The following is an 18,496-nucleotide window of genomic DNA, read 5'->3' on the forward strand; positions in this document are numbered from 1 at the left end:
CACTGAAGCGGAAAAAGCAGATTCCCCGAGTGTGTTACGCCGCCCCCAATGGTGTGTGAGCCAGCATTTCGAAAAGATGTGTCACATGGTTCGGAGTAAACACGTGATAATCTTCGACTGATTAGTACAGTAGTAGTAGCCTTAATGTGGGAGACCCCTAGTGACAGGGAGAAATTGGATATGACGAAATTAGGGGGGAAAATACTTTCAGAACGATTGATAGGTTGGATTAAAAATAAATCTTTCCAGCACTTTAATCCAGTAGCAGATCAGAGTCGTTCTGTTGTGATAAATATCAGCTGTGGTGCGGCCATGGGCACGACGGCGCTGAAGATATCACAGCCGTGCTGATATTCTGTACGACAGCACGACCTTGAGTGTGATATTGCTTTTATATAACAGTTCCACAAACACCATTTACCATTAACAGATTATGTTTTTTTTTTGCTCTGCCAACACATATCTTTCCATGACTGGCGGAACTAACTAACCACATCTGCCGGAACTGGCGAACGACAATTAGTGTAAAACTAATTGTTAAAGATCCACTTTATATTTTCACCTATTCTGCTTTAGAATATTTCTGGGTTGTGGGTTGTGTCCCACAAATGGAAAGACAGTGTGCTATGTAGGGTGTACAATCCCTTGACCCACACACCAAGTAGTGCCCTGGATCAGGGGTTGAAGAGCGATTTGGGATTCAGCCTTGTGTTAGGAGCTAACATACAGTATAGTTAAACGTCCTACCGCCTATTATCACCACTCTTGAAATGCTGGTATCCAATCAGATTGCTAGGTCGATACTAACTGTCGTATAATACCTCTTATCCACGTTTTATACACTCCAATACAATATAATCATCATTATACAAGACTATTATCAACCACTTCAATAGGAATACTCTAACATCCATTGAGCATCCTTTCAGTTGAAACACCGTGTTGATGAGAAAGCTCTGAGGAGAACGTCCAGACTGCTTCAGCAGGGCAGGGACTTAAATTACCACTCTTTACAGCTGTGGCGAGCAGAAAAAAAATCTCAGTATGTACACCATGTTGAAATCCTGAGAGAGACACACTGCAGGAACAGGAAATCTGAAGCCACCATCAGGGCATCAACTTTAACCAGCTTCAGCGAGAACTGAAAGCAGATGGTGACTCGAGGAAACGATGCACAGGTTAATGAATGTGCTTTAGAACAAGAGTCACAGCCTCGATGTCATAAGAGTCAGGTGTTGTTAGTTTTTTTTTGTCTTTAACAAGTCTTCCCTGTTGCAGTGTCTCAGCATCGCTCTCAAGCACTGGCATCTCCTGCCTCCTATTATTGGGAGATTGTGTTTTGACACATTTCTCTCTCTCTCTCTCTCTCTCTCTCTCTCTCTCTCTACTGCTTCTGTAAACCTCTCTCACTTCCTCTCCTGCTTCTCTTGATCTCGCAGCTCTTTTTCTGTTCCACCCTCATGTCTTCCCCAACCTTGCACACATTCCTCCCTTTATTTTACACCGAACCGAGCCTGTTCCCCTGCACTTACTATAGCAACGTGAGATCGTCTGACCTTTCACAAAGCATCACACCCGTAACGGAATTAATGTAGTGATGGACCGTATACGTTTCACTTGCGTGCTTTGATTCATTCAGTGTCACATGAGTCAATTTAAGGGAATCTTGGAGACAGGGGTAGCTGCAGAATGGTAGGAGGCGTGTCGAAAGCTCTTCATGATTGGTTGCACAAGTTGCCTGTTTAAAGGCTAATATTACACGCTATTGTTCTTCCTAATGCGTTTAAGTAATGCAGCCAACATAATCCACTATATTAAAATTGCATTTTTTTCCTGTAAAATATCGATATTACAAATATTCCTTTCTAAACATTCTACTGCGTTGCCACGGGTTACTGACGTCATCCTCGAGCGTTTGAGTCATGGTCGTGGCTAAAGGGGTATATAGCTCCGACCGGAAACTAACAATGAAATGAATTGTTATACCCTATGGATAATTTTTCACGTCTAAAACTAATCCTTTCTGTAACACAAAAAGTTTTATTGTTGTATAGTGAGAGAAAAAAAAACTTACATTGATGTGCGCATGCCCAATAGAGCTTGGGCTGTATTCCTTCTACCCTTAACTGTATTAAACCCATATTCAAAATCAAATTACAATTATTTAAAAGAATATAGTACCACAAGCTGTTCATAAAATTTTTTATGTAATTTTATTATTTTTTTGGAATACTATTAACTTTGTATTGGTTAAACAAGACCAAAAAAACGTTACAGAATTAGTCATTTAGAATGTTTTGAACTAACAGTTTTTCTGTAGTTTTACTAAAAGTGCACAAAAACTAAAAACATTCTTGTTCATACTGTTTTGGTCACCGTTTTTTATGCTGTTTTATATTGCTCTTTATGATGTCACTTTAATCAACTAAAATAAGCACACTTGCACTATTCTTATTGCACTGTTCCGTTTTTCACCATATCAGCCTTCTGTGTTGTAAACTGTCCCTTTTTGCAGAACAGTAACTCAATTATCTTACCTCTGTTGTTCTCCAAGTTTGTTATTTAAGTTTTTTCAGTGTTATTTGACAAGGGTTAAGAGAAACGTAATTTCAATTCTCTATATGTATGCACTGTACATGTAGCAGAATTGACAATAAAGTTGACTTTGACATTGCCTGATAAGGACAAATATGGTTCATAAAACACCACAATAAAGAGGAGGAGAAGGAGTACAGTTTAGTAACCTTTGAAGTGACACTTATTCAGTAAACAGACACAATTTTAGCCAATAAAACATTTTATTTAGAGGTAGAGCTGCTCCGTTTAAGAGTGTACTCCACCCAACCTGTACACTCAGTCTGCTCATTCATTCATTTATGGAACAGAATCTTTCAAACTCTCGGTCAGAATAAAATGACGAGGCCTAAAACATTTCACGAGGCCTAAAAACATCTGTAGCGCAAAATGGACACCAATACAACGTACTGCCAACCCTTACTTTAAGAGAAAACCTGTCCGTGTTTCGTGATTGGTCAGTAGTCAGTAGGGAAGGTATAATTGGTCAGTAGTTTATAGGGAGTAGTGAAGAGTGATTAGTCAGTGGTCAGTAGTGAGTAAGGAGTAGTGGGGAGTGATTGGTCAGTAGTAAGCAGTGAGATGTGATTGGTCAGTAGTGAGTAGTGAGATGTGATTGGTCAGTAGTGAGTAGTGAGATGTGATTGGTCAGTAGTGAGTAGTGAGATGTGATTGGTCAGTAGTGAGTAGTGAGATGTGATTGGTCAGTAGAGAGTAGTGAGGTGGGATTGGTCAGGAGTGAGTAGTGAGATTTGATTGGTCAGTGGTAAGTAGTGAGATGTGATTGGTCAGTAGTGAGTAGTGAGGTGTGATTGGTCAGTAGTGAGTAGTGAGATGTGATTGGTCAGTAGTAAGTAGTGAGATCTGATTGGTCAGTAGTGAGTAGTGAGATGTGATTGGTCAGTAGAGAGTAAGTTGTGATTGGTCAGTAGTCAGTAGTGAAAAAGGAGTAGTGAGGAGTGATTAGTCAGTAGTCAGTAGTGAGTAAGGAGTAGTAAGATATAATTGGTCGGAAGTGAGTAGGAAGTAGTGAAGAGTAATTGGTCAGTGGTCAGTAGGGAAGGTATAATTGGTAAGTAGTTAGTAGGGAGTAGTGAAGAGTGATTGGTCAGTGGTCAATAGTGAGTATGAAGTAGTGGGAAGTGATTGGTCAGTAGTGAGCAGTGAGATGTAATTGGTTAGCAGTGAGTAGTGAGATGTGATTGGTCAGTAGAGAGTAGTGAGGTGTGATTGGTCAGTAGAGAGTAGTGAGATGTGATTGGTCAGTAGTGAGATGTGATTGGTCAGTAGAGAGTAGTGAGATGTGATTGGTCAGTCGAGAGTAGTGAGATGTGATTGGTCAGTAGAGAGTAGTGAGATGTGATTGGTCAGTAGAGAGTAGTGAGATGTGATTGGTCAGTAGAGAGTAGTGAGATGTGATTGGTCAGTAGAGAGTAGTGACATGTGATTGGTCAGTAGAGAGTAGTGAGATGTGATTGGTCTGTAGAGAGTAGTGAGATGTGATTGGTCAGTAGAGAGTAGTGAGATGTGATTGGTCAGTAGAGAGTAGTGAGATGTGATTGGTCAGTAGAGAGTAGTGACATGTGATTGGTCAGTAGAGAGTAGTGAGATGTGATTGGTCAGTAGAGAGTAGTGAGATGTGATTGGTCAGTAGAGAGTAGTGGGGTGTGATTGGTCAGTAGGGAGTAGTGAGATGTGATTGGTCAGTGGAGAGTAGTGAGATGTGATTGGTCAGTGAAGAGTAGTGACATGTGATTGGTCAGTAGAGAGTAGTGAGATGTGATTGGTCAGTAGAGAGTAGTGAGATGTGATTGGTCAGTAGAGAGTAGTGAGATGTGATTGGTCAGTAGAGAGTAGTGAGATGTGATTGGTCAGTAGAGAGTAGTGAGATGTGATTGGTCTGTAGAGAGTAGTGAGATGTGATTGGTCAGTAGAGAGTAGTGAGATGTGATTGGTCAGTAGAGAGTAGTGAGATGTGATTGGTCAGTAGAGAGTAGTGAGATGTGATTGGTCAGTAGAGAGTAGTGACATGTGATTGGTCAGTAGAGAGTAGTGAGATGTGATTGGTCTGTAGAGAGTAGTGAGATGTGATTGGTCAGTAGAGAGTAGTGGGGTGTAATTGGTTAGTAGGGAGTAGTGAGATGTGATTGGTCAGTGGAGAGTAGTGAGATGTGATTGGTCAGTGAAGAGTAGTGACATGTGATTGGTTAGTAGGGAGTAGTGAAGAGTAATTGGTCAGTATGGAGTAGGGGATGTGCTGACAAAGTGAACGTTTAAGCTTCACTCACTTTCTTGCTCATAAAGAGAAACTCTGTGCTACAAATTACAGCTTAGCAAAGGCTGTTTCACATAGCTAGGTTTAACTGTGCATGTGTGTGCGTGTGTGTGTGTCCATGAGAATTAACTGTCAAAGCCAACCTTGATGTATAGCCCCTTTTAGTCATAATGAACACACCTCTCCATTTTTATCTTTCATGATTTCCTTATGTTTCCTTTTTTCCTCCCTCTCTTTCTCCTTTTTACCCACCAAGAGGGTCTTGTAGAGGGAACATTTTAGTGAATAATAATATCCAGCCGTCTGTCAGCTTTATTCGCCAATCTTAATGCGTTTCCTCTAAATATTTCACTGCCTCATGTGCGTGTGTGTGTGTGTGTGTGTGTATGTGTTTTAGCCAGTTTTGCTCTGCATGCTGAATTGGAACAACACACACGAGGATTAGATCACAGTCTGATAGCTTGTTAAATTTCTGTGCAATATCTTTTTTTTTTTTTTTTTACAGTTAGATCCGATTTGTTACGTCTCTTTGGCCTTTAATATTCTCTCTGTGTTTATGTGTTTGGAGGGGTGCATTTGAAATGAGTATGATGAGATGAAGTCTTAACACCCAAGGCAATACTGACCTTAACACTGACTTTGTGTGGGTGTGTGTGTGTGCGTGTGTGTGTGTGTGTGTTATTCTACTGTTAAATGCTGAAAAACACAAGGTAGTGAAAAAGCAGAAGATTCATTTATAGCAGGACCTCATACATACTAAATAGGCCCAGAGGCAGGAACTCTGTGTGTGTATGTGTGTGTGTGTGTGTGTGTGTGTGTGTGTGTGTGTGTGGAGGAGGAGGGGGGTATGGTCATATGAAATATATGTTCTTTAAAGCTACTCTATCATCACTTCAGCTTACACAGAAAACACAAAAACAGATGGACTCTACACATTTCTGGCACTGTACCTGAGCACTGAACACCACTATTCCACCTGGTGAAACTAAGCTGCTTTTTTTGTCGCATATACATTACTGCAAGTAAAATTCTATATTCTTTGCATATCCCAGCTTTTTGTTAGTGGGCTGGAATCAGAGTGCAGAGGTTGGCCATTATACGGCGCCCCTGGAGCAGACAGGCTTCCTCAAGGGGACCAACAACGGCAAACGGCGGTGCTGGAGCTCGAACCGCCAACCTTCCGATCAATAAGATCGCGACAGAGCCTTAACACACTGAGTCGTGGTTGTGGTGATGGTGGTTCTCAAGCGCTATCCGGCACATCACCCCAAAATCTCCCATAGCACTTCTGTACAGTCAAGATGTAATGAGTGTGAATATCATAGGGTGTAATTCACATCTCTTTCAGTCCCATTAAACAATTCAGTGAGCCTTTATGCACCATGGATCTGGGCGGAGTCACCCAGAAAGAGACCACACCCATTTGGAAGACTCTCTGAACTACACATGCCTTAACGCTACATTACATCATGCAAAGTGGCGCAGTGGCGTAGTGGTTAGCACTGTCGCCTTGCACCTCCAGAGTGTGGGTTTGAGTCCCACCTGGGAGTCTGTGTGCGTTGAGTGCGATGTCCTCCCCGTGTTTGGTGGGTTTCTTTCCAAAGACATACTAATTGGCGTCTTCAAATTGCCCGTGGTGTACCTTTCCTTGTCCCTGAGTCACCTGTATACAGGATAAAGCGGTAGAGACGGTGAGTACAAAGTGTTTGGTTTTTCCCACCTTCCACCCACTTTGGTTTTGATTGACAGGGATTGAAATTATAGGCTTTCTCAGACTGCCTATGAGCAAAGAAGCCTGTATTGAAATCGTTTTCATGGCTTTAATGGGGACACCCTGTTTATCAGTGGAAACACACACACACACACACACACACACACCCTTTCTCTGCACACATGCTCAGGTGTTGTTTGCTAGATGCTGGACAAGCGTGTTATGTAAATGAACTTTCCGATAATTGCATCATCTTTTTAGAGATGCCGTGCGGTTTAGAGCAGATTGACTTGGGAACCCTCAGGGGACGTCTGATTGCATTATAGAAGACCAGATGAAAGACCAGCTAATCAATTGCAGTGCTCCTTTGCCAGCTTGTTGCTGCGGATCCACACTGTGTCAGGCTTTATTTCATTTCCTTCATCAACCGCTGCATAACACATTTTTACTACGCATGCCGTTTTCATTCGGCTGTACTTATTTGTGATCGGCTGATGGGGCGATTCAAAGGACTTGATCATGTCGGAATGTAACCGTGACGATGGGGGTGAATAAAAATGTGGGCTAGATTATTTCTACATTAGAGTGCATGGGAACTGTTGGAACAGCGTTTGGCAACGTTCTCATAGGTGTAACCATAGCAACAGTTTTACACAGATTGAGAATATCTACTAACATGCAGCGATTTCTTTTGAATGTGTACATTTAGGACTTTATGGATGTTGCATGGGTCCTAGAGCTAAATTTGCTGTTACAGCGTCACCATGGAAACCAAAATCATTCATCAAAAACTAATGCTGTAGTGGAAGCAGGTGTTTGTGTTCCTGTGGAGAGAAACTATATAGATGTGATAACCTTAAAATCATTCAGTACATTCAGGTCGTCAGCTAACTACATTTTATTGCCAAATCTAGAGTTCCTGAGTCTAGACCTGAGCGACTGAAGCAACCCTTAGATGATTTTTTTTACCAGTTGACCAAAAAAAGTGTTTTTTAATGTAGTTTACATTTAACAACCAAATACGGAGGGAAACTCTCTCTCTCTCGCTCTCTCTCTCTCTGTCTCACTCACACACATACGTATGCATTGACATTGATATATTTCTGGTTTGTTTTTGTGTGTCTTTTAGCTGTCGCACCAGTAACAGGAAGAGTCTAATCCTGACCAGTACTTCCCCGACCCTGCCGCGACCCCACTCACCGTTACCTGGACACATAGGTGAGAAACATCCCTCCCTCATTCATGTCCAACAGACATCTAACTGGTGTTTACCTCCTACAAGAGCAAACACGCATCTTTTTTTTTTTTTTTTTTCCACAAATCTGGGTTGGATGAGAAACAAAAACAAATTCTAAAACTGTTTCTGCTCTCTTTTAACTTTTTTTTTTCGAAACAGGAAGTAGTCCACTGGACAGTCCTCGAACCTTTTCACCCAGCGGCCCCGCCCACTTCTCGTTCACCCCCTCTAGAAGGTAATAAATTGATGAAATAAATAAAAATCTTGTAGAGCATTTTCATTTGCCTTTAGCAATTAAATTCTTTTCAGTAACTCGAATGGCGGACGTGTTAAGGTAAGAAGCGACGTAAATAACTAGTTACCTTACTGAGCAAAAGAGTTGTAAAGTCTTATGCTTTTGGTTTGTGTTCCAGGCAAATAACAATGTCTTTTTACAGTATATGTATATAAGGCACATTCTTTAACCATATTGTATTTTGTACGCTTGCAGTATTGACTTGCATATATACAGGGGAGCAATAGTAAGAGTTAGCGAGCTTAGCTACCAAAGTAATGATAAAGTCTAACAATGCTGCCTGTCATTTGTTTAATTGATGTCAAATCATGCTGCTATTAAGCTCAACTAGACTTGCGCATTCATGTTATCAACAGCTTTGACTTTTATTGTGTTTAAATTAGTGCATTTAATCAATCGATTATTTTTTTTAAAATCTGGTTAACCCCAGTCATAATGTGTAATTGATTCTGATTAATCACAGTTTTACAATAATCAGATTTATTTGTATTATAAATGTGTTGAAATTAAGAAATGCGTCCTCCGAGTGTGTTGCGCCTCCCCTCCGGACTGAGTGGTAATAGTATCTTAATGTGGGAGCGCCTGCTAGTGACAGGGAGGAATTGGACACGACTAAATTGTGGAGAAAATCCAGGGGGGGAAATCCAGGAAAAATATAAATAAAAATAAATAAATAAGATAAAATTACTGAATTGAAATCTCTTGAATGGAACCGGCAACGTATTCACAAACCCAGATCCTCAGATCCAAAACAAATTAACAAACTAGAGCCTTAGCCACCTGAGCCACCACTCCCACAGCTTACGTTTACTGTCTTCTTGTAAAAATTGTTCCCCTTAAAGATAGCTCAAACGCACAACTTAACGGCTGTGATAATGGGAAGTCATTAGAGTCAAACTTGGCCATATGAATAATAAGTGTTTAAAAAATAGCAATATTTAAACTACTTTAAAGTACTGTCTGTCAGTAACTCGCTCAGATAGCTATACAGAAAAAACAAACAAACAGTTTCCCACTTGAGTAAGTGGAGTATGTTTTTAAGCAAGTACTTTTACTCGAGTATTAAGAACCAGAGACGTTTTATTTGTCGCGTTTATTTGCTCATTCACATGGCTCTCGTCCATCGTATGGATACAATGCAGTGTGAGAGATGATTTGTTTAAAATTGTGAACGTGCACAAATTCATGAATATTACAGACAGATTATTTCAGCACTTGAAGTCCTTTTTAACGGCATAACGGTGCAGGTGTCATCCATTAATTATGCTAATGTTCATCATTTACCATTCACCAGGCTGAGTCTCTTTGCATGTGTTTACCCTCCTCCCGATGTCTGGAGCAATGACTCATTTGTCTTGTGAGTATTAATAGTTTAGTATTACCATGGCGACTGTGTTCAACAATGCCATTATTAGTTTAATCCCTCAGACTGCTTGAAAAGGGAACAACAGCTCTGACAGATAGGCGAGATGTCCGACACGGGTATTGATTTACTGACGTTTGATGCTCTTGAATCAATTTAGTCATTGCATTTAACCGGTCATTAGCTGTAGGGCAGAAGCGCACAAACTGAATATTGAGTAACTCAGTGTCCACAAAGCTGTCCAGCAGCTCTCACACAGGATTAGAAGTGCAAGCTGCTCTAGTCAAAGACACCACAGCCACATGTGTCGTCCACACGCATACGTACTGGAGTTATTTTCACAAGTTTACCATAAAAATTGATCCCTACATCTCTTACTAACCTAAAAATAGTTCTCAATCAAGCCAAGAATGAAAGATCAAGGAAAACCCGGGACTTGATGATGAAATTTCTTGTGAAATTCACCAGTAACAAAAACTGCATCATACCCATCTTACATCCTAGTATATCATGCTACATCCTAGTATTCTCCAGTAAAACCATCCTGCATTCCAGTACTGCATTCTCCAACAGATAAAGGAGTTCCTGGGAGGCCGGGAAGGTTTTCAGCCGCGAAGCAGACAGTGTGAACAGTGTACTGGGAAGACTTTCTGTCTTGATGGTATCCATGCAGAGGTTAGAAAACTGGAGAACTACAGAAAAGGGTCAGGGTTAGCTCAGTGGTTGGGCCCTTAGTCAAAGTCAACTTTATTGTCGATTTTGCTACATGTACAGTACATACGCATAGAGAACTGAAATTACGATACTCTCAGTCCCCTTAAAAAAAACAATAAGTAAAAATATTTTAATGCTAAAGAACAAAATAGTGTTTAAACAAATGTAGTAAAAAAACTTAAATAACACAAACTAAATATATCACAGTAGTCAAGACAAATTACTTTATCTGTCCTGCAAAAAGGGACAGAAAACAGACGGATAACACACGATAAGGTGCAAAGTGTAAACAGTGCAAATAAGACGAGTGCAAATGAGCTTTTAGTTTGTCAAATCAAAATCAAATTCAAATTCAAATTTTATTTGTCACATACACAGTCATACACAGTACGAAATGTAGTGAAATGCTTAAAGTTGTTTAAAGTGACATTAGCATGACATTAGCATTAATGACATTAGCATTAGCCTTAACCCTCAACTGCTCAGATGTATACTGAGAGAAAAACATAAGTCACTTTGGATCAGTCAAGCGTGTCTGCCAAATATCTTAACGTGTGAAAGTTTTTACACTTATAAGTATTTTTATGCACAATGAAAAGTCCCGTGAACACCATGAGTTTATCTGAAATCCTCCAGTAAGCCGGCTAAAATCTTGCCTTTTTCAATATTAGGCATAACCTTTTGGTCTTTTAAAAAGGGATACAATACGAAACGTTAACCTTCTACTGGAGCACTGATTATTTTTCCTCCAGTCTGCACAGGAACACAAGTGAAATTCATGTCGAAGTTGAATTTCAGGATACATGTTGTTTCAATACCAGATGCTAACGCAAAAACAACTCGCCTGTTTAAGTGGCGTGCGTTTCAATCTGCCAGGCTGGTCGACCGTGTAGAGAATCCTCAAAGTGACAGGAGAGTTTAACATGGCACAACACACAGAAACAAACAAGACTTTGAAGTATCTCAGATCTCAGCATGGACAGGGAGGCGGTTCGCGGGACAGTCGTTTATATGAAAGACGAGCGTAGGGAAAGGGGAGGGGAGCGGAGGAAGTCAGAGAGACAATCGATCGACAGAGCAGGCCTGTGGGGAGCGTGTTATTTCCTGTCTGATGGACTTGGCTAAATCTGAGCAGCGCTATTGTAGATGAAGCAGCGCATGCAGCTTGGGGATGTTTCAGCCAAACCATGCTAATGTGGCAGGGCACAATGCGACCTGGTAACATCAGATTAGTGCGTTTGAACTGTCTGTTTTTAGACCTAGCAGCGAACGTCGTACAATAAAACGGTCTTAGCTTCAGCACAATGACTATTTTGTCTTCAGGTGTGTTTTCTCTCCGCGTGTTCACAATGCCAGTGACAGACTGTCATCATGTCACAGTTGCTCAGCAACCAACTCCAGCGCTAAGTGAACTGTTTTGTTGGCCGTAGCTAGAAGCCTCATCAACTCCGCTTTCCATGTGTTACAGATTGAAGATTTCCCGACAGTGCAGCTCATATAACACTGCTATCATTCTTGTTATCTGATCTGTCCGTGACAGTCCATCTCGCTTGCCGCATGATTGTTTACCCAGCGCAGTAAACTGAACTAAAAAGGTTGTTTACTCGACTTGGATAGATTTCTCTCTCTAACACACTTCACCCTAATGCATTTATATGCTTGGTTCCTATCAATCATTTAAAAAAGGAACTCTTCAGGAACTGTTTCACAGACTGTATCTTTTTCAAGCTACATCCCAGTATTCTCCTGTAAACCCATACTATATACCAGTACCCTCCAGTAAATCATGTTACATTTCATTATTCTCCAGTAAACCATCCTACTACATCCTACCTGTACCAGTATTACCCTGTTAACCATGCTACATAATAGTAGTCTTCAGTAAACCATGCTACATCCCAGTATTCTCCAGTAAACCATACTACATCCCAGTATTCTCCAGTAAACCATGCTACATCCCAGTATTCTCCAGTAAACCATGCTACATCCCAGTATTCTCCAGTAAACCATACTACATCCCAGTATTCTCCAGTAAACCATGCTACATCCCAGTATTCTCCGGTAAACCATGCTACATCCCAGTATTCTTCAGTAAACCATCCTACATCCCAGTATTCTCCAGTAAACCATACTACATCCCAGTATTCTCCAGTAAACCATGCTACATCCCAGTATTCTCCAGTAAACCATACTACATCCCAGTATTCTCCAGTAAACCATGCTACATCCCAGTATTCTCCAGTAAACCATGCTACATCCCAGTATTCTCCAGTAAACCATGCTACATCCCAGTATTCTTCAGTAAACCATCCTACTACATCCTACCTGTACCAGTATCACCCTCTTAACCATGCTACTGTACATCCCAGTATTTTCCAGTAAACCATGCTACACCCCAGTATTCTTTAGTAAACCATGCTACATTTCTTTATTCTCCAGTAAACCATTCTACTACACCCTACCTGTACCAGTATTACACTGTTACCCATGCTACATAATAGTATTCTTCAGTAAACCATGCTACATCCCAGTATTCCCCAGTAAACCATGCTACATCCCAGTATTCTCCAGTAAACCATGCTACACCCCAGTATTCGTCAGTAAACCATGATACATTTCTTTATTCACCAGTAAACCATTCTACTACATCCTACCTGTACCAGTATTACACTGTTACCCATGCTACATAATAGTATTCTTCAGTAAACCATGCTACATCCCAGTATTCTCCAGTAAACCATGCTATATCCCAGTAATCTTCAGTAAACCATAATACATCCCAGTATTCTCTAGTAAATCATGCTACAGTACATACCAGTATTACCCAGTTAACCATACTACATAACTGTATTCTTTAGTAAACCATAATAAATCCCAGTATTCTCCACTTAATCATGCTACATAACTAGTATTCTCCAGTAAACCATGCTACATACAATACCAATAAACTAGTGCAGGTTTCTTATGCTATCTATCTACTTACCTACCTACCAACCTACCCAACCTAACACACTTACCTACCTACCATTTGATATTCTAGCAGGCCCTGCTCATACAAACTAGTTATCTGTTATCTGCTACACACTCACTTATCCCACATCCTTTTAAAATATTTATTTAGAAAATATGAACAAGTGGGCGGTGTCCTGAAAGATGTATTGCTTTTCATGAGTCCAGCACATCATCTGATGGAATGAGTTTGGTTGTAATAAACCTGTGATGCAGAAGGTTTGAGCTTGTGTACGTTGTGTGTCCTCAGGGCTGATGGACGGCGCTGGTCTCTGGCTTCACTGCCGTCTTCTGGATACGGCACCACCACACCCAGCTCCACGGTACTGTCTCTGTTAAATCTGAATAACGTTTTTATCGTCACTCACATCTATAACACACACACACACACACACACACACACACACATTGTCTCGAAAGTATTTGTTTATTATAAAATAATTCTTCTGTCATGCTGAGATCCAGCATGTGTTAAAAACATTTTTACAAAACCTATTTTATTAAAACTTATTTTATTTAAAAAAATAATAATAATAATTATGATAAAACTAGATCACAGTTTTACTCAAGCACATTAAAATCTGTGAGTGTGTGTGTCCTCTGATCTTTCTAAGATGAAAGAAAGCTCGAACAGCTGGAGGATCAGATTTTATATTTAGTAAAGCTCACTGAAGATAATGAGATTACGCTACATTTGCATGGCATGAATATGGATGTCTCATAGGGGGACCTCGGCAAGCGATTAGCATGCGTTTGCATATTTCATTTCTTTAACACGCTGTTAGGAAAAACCGGTGTGTGTCCGATCTTATCTTACCTGTGTTCATTTCATTAAAGGTCTCGCATGCTTTCCTGTGCTTCGTCTCCAAATGGGGCCGACTTCCACCAAATGTAGTCACAAGGTCAAAAATCGTTCTAATGATCTCTTAATTAGAGCAAGTTATTCGTGAGTGTGTGTGTGTGTGTGTGTGTAGAGCGTTGATATGAATATTATATCACATTTCTCATTAAAAATCACATTTCAACTAAACCTCACACATTCACAGTGTTGATTAAAGGAGAGATTTACAGCCGTTTCTTTACATCTTCTTGGTTTTATCAGCCAGGATTCACAGAAGAATTTACAAAGATTAATAATATGAAGACCATCATAAAAAAGAGGGGAAAAAAAAGATGGTGACTCCAGAATTGACAAAAGGATTGGACGAAAATGGTCAGACTGCATGTGATATTGATATATTTATATATGTGGTAATTATGATATTATGCAAAAATCACTTTTAAAGAATACATTTGAAATTCTGATAAAAAAACTCCCCAAGAAAAAAAATTACCTGCTTTTTGTGCCTTTTTCCTTTTTTCATAGACCATGGCTTTTAATAATAATAATAATAATAATAATAATTATTATTATTATTATTATTATTTTTTATTATTATTATTATTATTTTTTATCAGTAGTAGTAATACAGTAGTAGTACAGGTAGTCCTCTATCGTTTAAGTAAAACCGTACTAGGCTTAAAATGTTCTGTAAATGTCAATGGCTTTTACACTTTCATTCACCAAATATTTAATTTGAAGTCTCGCTTTGATTTGAACGCCCCTTGTGGATTGGTTGTATTTTTTTTATTTATTATTATAAAAAAGTCATAGTGATGTCAAATGTACTTAATACAAGTAGTCCCTGACTTACAAACATTCAAGTTATGAATTTCTGCAGAAACGAACGGACCGCAGTTCTACTTCCGGTACAATCATGAAAGTAGCTCACATGTATTGTACAACAAAAAAGACACTGCAGTGCACTACATACCGATATTTACAATTTTATACAATATTCTCAGTGTGTAAGTGAATGTATAAAATATCTAACGTCCTGTATATTGTACGGGTGTGTGTGTAGGGGTGCAGAAGGAATGAGTCGGCCTCACCGGTTTCATTGCACGTGGGAGCACGATGATAGAAAATGTCTGTCCTTTAAAGCTGTCCTGATGGTAAATGATCCTAATTTAGGAAAATCCTCAACAAAGCAGAGTTTACAGTCCAATACAGTGGAAAACAGCTCTGAGACAAAATGGCGTCCGGGATTAACTTTAAAAAAGGCGATTTAAAGGCGCTAAGACAACACTGTTATACAGTAGTACATTTATGTGAGATTCATTTCCTTAGATGTGGTTATGGTTTTTGGCCACATGATGGTAGTGTGGGAAAAGGGGACATTTAATTTAGTCAAGTGGATTGGAATGCTTTACTTTGCATATTCATATCAAAGGCGTATAAGACTCAATTTGTCCGACTTAAGAACAAATCTGACTTATGAACGTGCTCCAGGGATGCAACTCGTTCATTAGTCAGGGACTACCTGTATTAGAATTATTAAGTGTGCCGGCGCACACTTATTACTCTTCTCCCCTAGAAATCATTGCGCGATCCATTTATTATATCCCTAAAACTTTGCAGCGTTTCTCGTCCCACAGTTTTGAGACGTCCCACACGTGTTACACCGTTCCGTGCAGCTCGCTCGGGAATGGTGTGCTATGACCGCCCCAAAAAATCCCATAGACTTAACACACACACACACACACACATACACACACACTTTGGAGAGCTCTGAGAACTTGAAATAGTAAAATGTTGGACCTTTAAAGTAGCTGCTGGAATATATGGCGAGTCCTTTCTCACACAAAAAGGGGTGTGCATACTTATACAAATAGATGCTGGTTATTTTTTCCCCTTAAAATATATATATTTAATTTTATTTTTATTTTAACTGTGTTGATTGCTGTATCATATTACGAACGGTGTCATTCGGAGATCATGAAATTCATTCCTGGGTGATGCTGTAACCTCTCGCAGCCGGAGGTCTAGAGAGAGCTGATTGGCCGAGCTCTCTCAGAGGGGAGGGATAAGAGGCACTTTGTGCTCCCACATTTATCACAGCTCTACAGCCAATCAGGGGCGTCTTTGAGCTCATGCAAGCGGAAGGAGCGGATAGCGCTGTGTTACGCCGCCCCCAACGGTGCGGTCGGCTGGCATCATTTGGTTCGGAGGAAACACCTGATAGTCTTTATCCTTTTTGACTAGTAACTTTGATAGCTACGACTAAATTAGGTGGGAAAATCACATCAAAAATAATATTAAAAAACTATTTTATTCGGTCCTGTACAGAACAAAAAGGAGGAAATGTACTGAAGAGGAGGTCAAAATACATATTTAAAAAAATTCATTGTTTTAGCTGATTGTTGGAAGATATCCGGGTCACTGTTACAATTAAAATTCATTTTATTTTATTTCCTCTTAACCAAATGGTAAAAAATATTTAACAATAAAAAAGAAGGAATCCACATCTGCTTGAAGGCTTCTGTAAGGTCCCGTCTCCAGTATCATGATTGGTTGCAAGAATCTTGTCTCTTCTATGATTGGTCAGAACCCCAACGCATAAAGACAGGATTTAAAACATTGATTCCGAGTGCAGTTCACAGCGATATTTGTTCATTATTTAATCTCAAAATCAGTGTAAGTCCCATTCCGTAGTATTTTAAGTGATTATAAAATACAAGTGTTATTTTAAATTAGTTATTTATTTTTGCTGGTAGAACTGACATCAGGGTTGTTCTTTTTCTGGTGAATCCCGTGATTGGGTATAAAAATTCAATCACATCTCTGATTGGTTGCATCCTTGATGTGTGCAAAATGCGAGCCAATCCTACTGCCAGAGCCTCATTTGTCAACGGCTTAATCAACGTCGTATAGGTTTAAATTAATCTTTTTTTTTTTTTTTTTACATGTATCTGTTTTCTTTCTTCCATGTCCCTCTGTAGATTATTTTTTACAGAAGCAATAAAGTGACATTAAAGAGAAAAGGACATTTATAGCCATTGTATTTTAAAACCTGCACTATAGTTGTAGTCCCTCTGGCTGTCTCTCTCCCTCTCTGTCTCTCTCTGTCTCTCTCTGTCTCGCTCTGTCTCTCCCTCCCTCTGAGCCGCTCTTACGCTCCATTAGGTAGTCTATTAACAGTGACAGGAGCAGCCCGAGTAAACTAATGACAGGAAGACAGGATGAACAGGGGAGGAGTAGCTCTGAGGGCTTAGACTCATAATGTCAGAGGTAACACGGCTGATGAGCATAGGAGATCACTTTCATCCCTCACACACACACACACACACACACACACCTCGTACCACACACACACCACACATCCTAACACAGCTGTTCAGCAGTATTTAGCAGCGTGTCTTTGGTGACTGAGACAGAAATATGCGAGACATTCATTCACAGAGACAGAGCGAGAGGACATGGTGATGGAGCTGGTGGAGGAGACAGGACTTCCCCCACAGGGAGTGTGCGCTTCATTCAGGCTCTGACTCACCCAGGAGTGAGGGTTCAGTCTGCTGAAGAAGATCAGAGAGAAGTCAGACGTAAACACGCTGGCGATGGTTGTAGTTTTGTTTTGTTAGAACACCAGAGCTCTCACTGTGATGTTGGATTTATTTATTTATTTATTTTATTTCTCTTTCGGGAAGGTTGGGGGTGGGAGTAAGGGGTCCTGCTAGTGTAGCTAAAAACAGCCTTTGTCGTTGAATCATAGGACATCAACATTCATCCTTTCATCCAATGCGAGCTACTGTAGCTGAGATACCGGCTTAGATTTTAAAACATTACGTCTAACAATTGAATTAAAAGGAACGAAGATCACCTTTATCGCTTTCAGTTGAGTCAACAAATTAAAAAGTAAACAGCTCTATCTATCAGTTTCACCAGAGAGAGAGAGAAAGAAGTGTTTGTTTCTTGCCAAGGTTTGACCCTAAACCACGTGAAATAATTTTTTTTTTGTAGATTCGAGAAACATAATACATAAAAAACATAAAAACACAACTTGATGTGACGCTCATGTTCGACTGGGTGTTAAAGGATAAATATTATAAGGGATGTAATGTGAGGTTATTTAATAGGGCAAGTATACTGTAAACCTTAATCTTTTATAGGGGCAAAAAATGGTGAAAAAGAAAAGTTGATGGGGCGGGGCTACTTGAGGGGGGAGGGGTTTGGCTGTTGCAATATCCAGCGTCCATGCAGGGTTGATTTCTGGATTCTCATTGATCAGGAGGTTTTAATTAATGTTCTCCAATGACAGCTGTTCATTTTGGTGATATTAAAATATAATATATTTTAATATTTTTGGTTATATTTAAAATATTATTTCCGGAGACGCGTTGCACATTTTAACACCTTATTTATTAATACAATGAAACCTTAGATTACGAGTAACGCGGTTTGCAAGTGTTCGCAAGACGAGCAAAGATTCTTAAGATAT

General features: G+C 39.9%; 1 protein-coding gene across 2 annotated transcripts in view; it reads left to right on the plus strand.

Moving 5' to 3' along the window:
- mast1a (microtubule associated serine/threonine kinase 1a) overlaps positions 1-18,496 on the plus strand; it is a 71,075-nt gene that overhangs the window by 21,898 nt on the left and 30,681 nt on the right. For both annotated transcript variants that reach the window (XM_053476809.1, XM_053476810.1), the window contains 3 exons: positions 7,690-7,778; positions 7,957-8,032; positions 13,429-13,501. In XM_053476809.1, the coding sequence (XP_053332784.1) occupies positions 7,690-7,778; positions 7,957-8,032; positions 13,429-13,501 (238 nt within the window). The remainder of the gene's footprint in view (positions 1-7,689; positions 7,779-7,956; positions 8,033-13,428; positions 13,502-18,496) is intronic.

The sequence above is a fragment of the Clarias gariepinus genome, chromosome 18 (genome assembly GCF_024256425.1).
Source record: "Clarias gariepinus isolate MV-2021 ecotype Netherlands chromosome 18, CGAR_prim_01v2, whole genome shotgun sequence".
Classification (NCBI taxonomy): Eukaryota; Metazoa; Chordata; class Actinopteri; order Siluriformes; family Clariidae; genus Clarias; species Clarias gariepinus.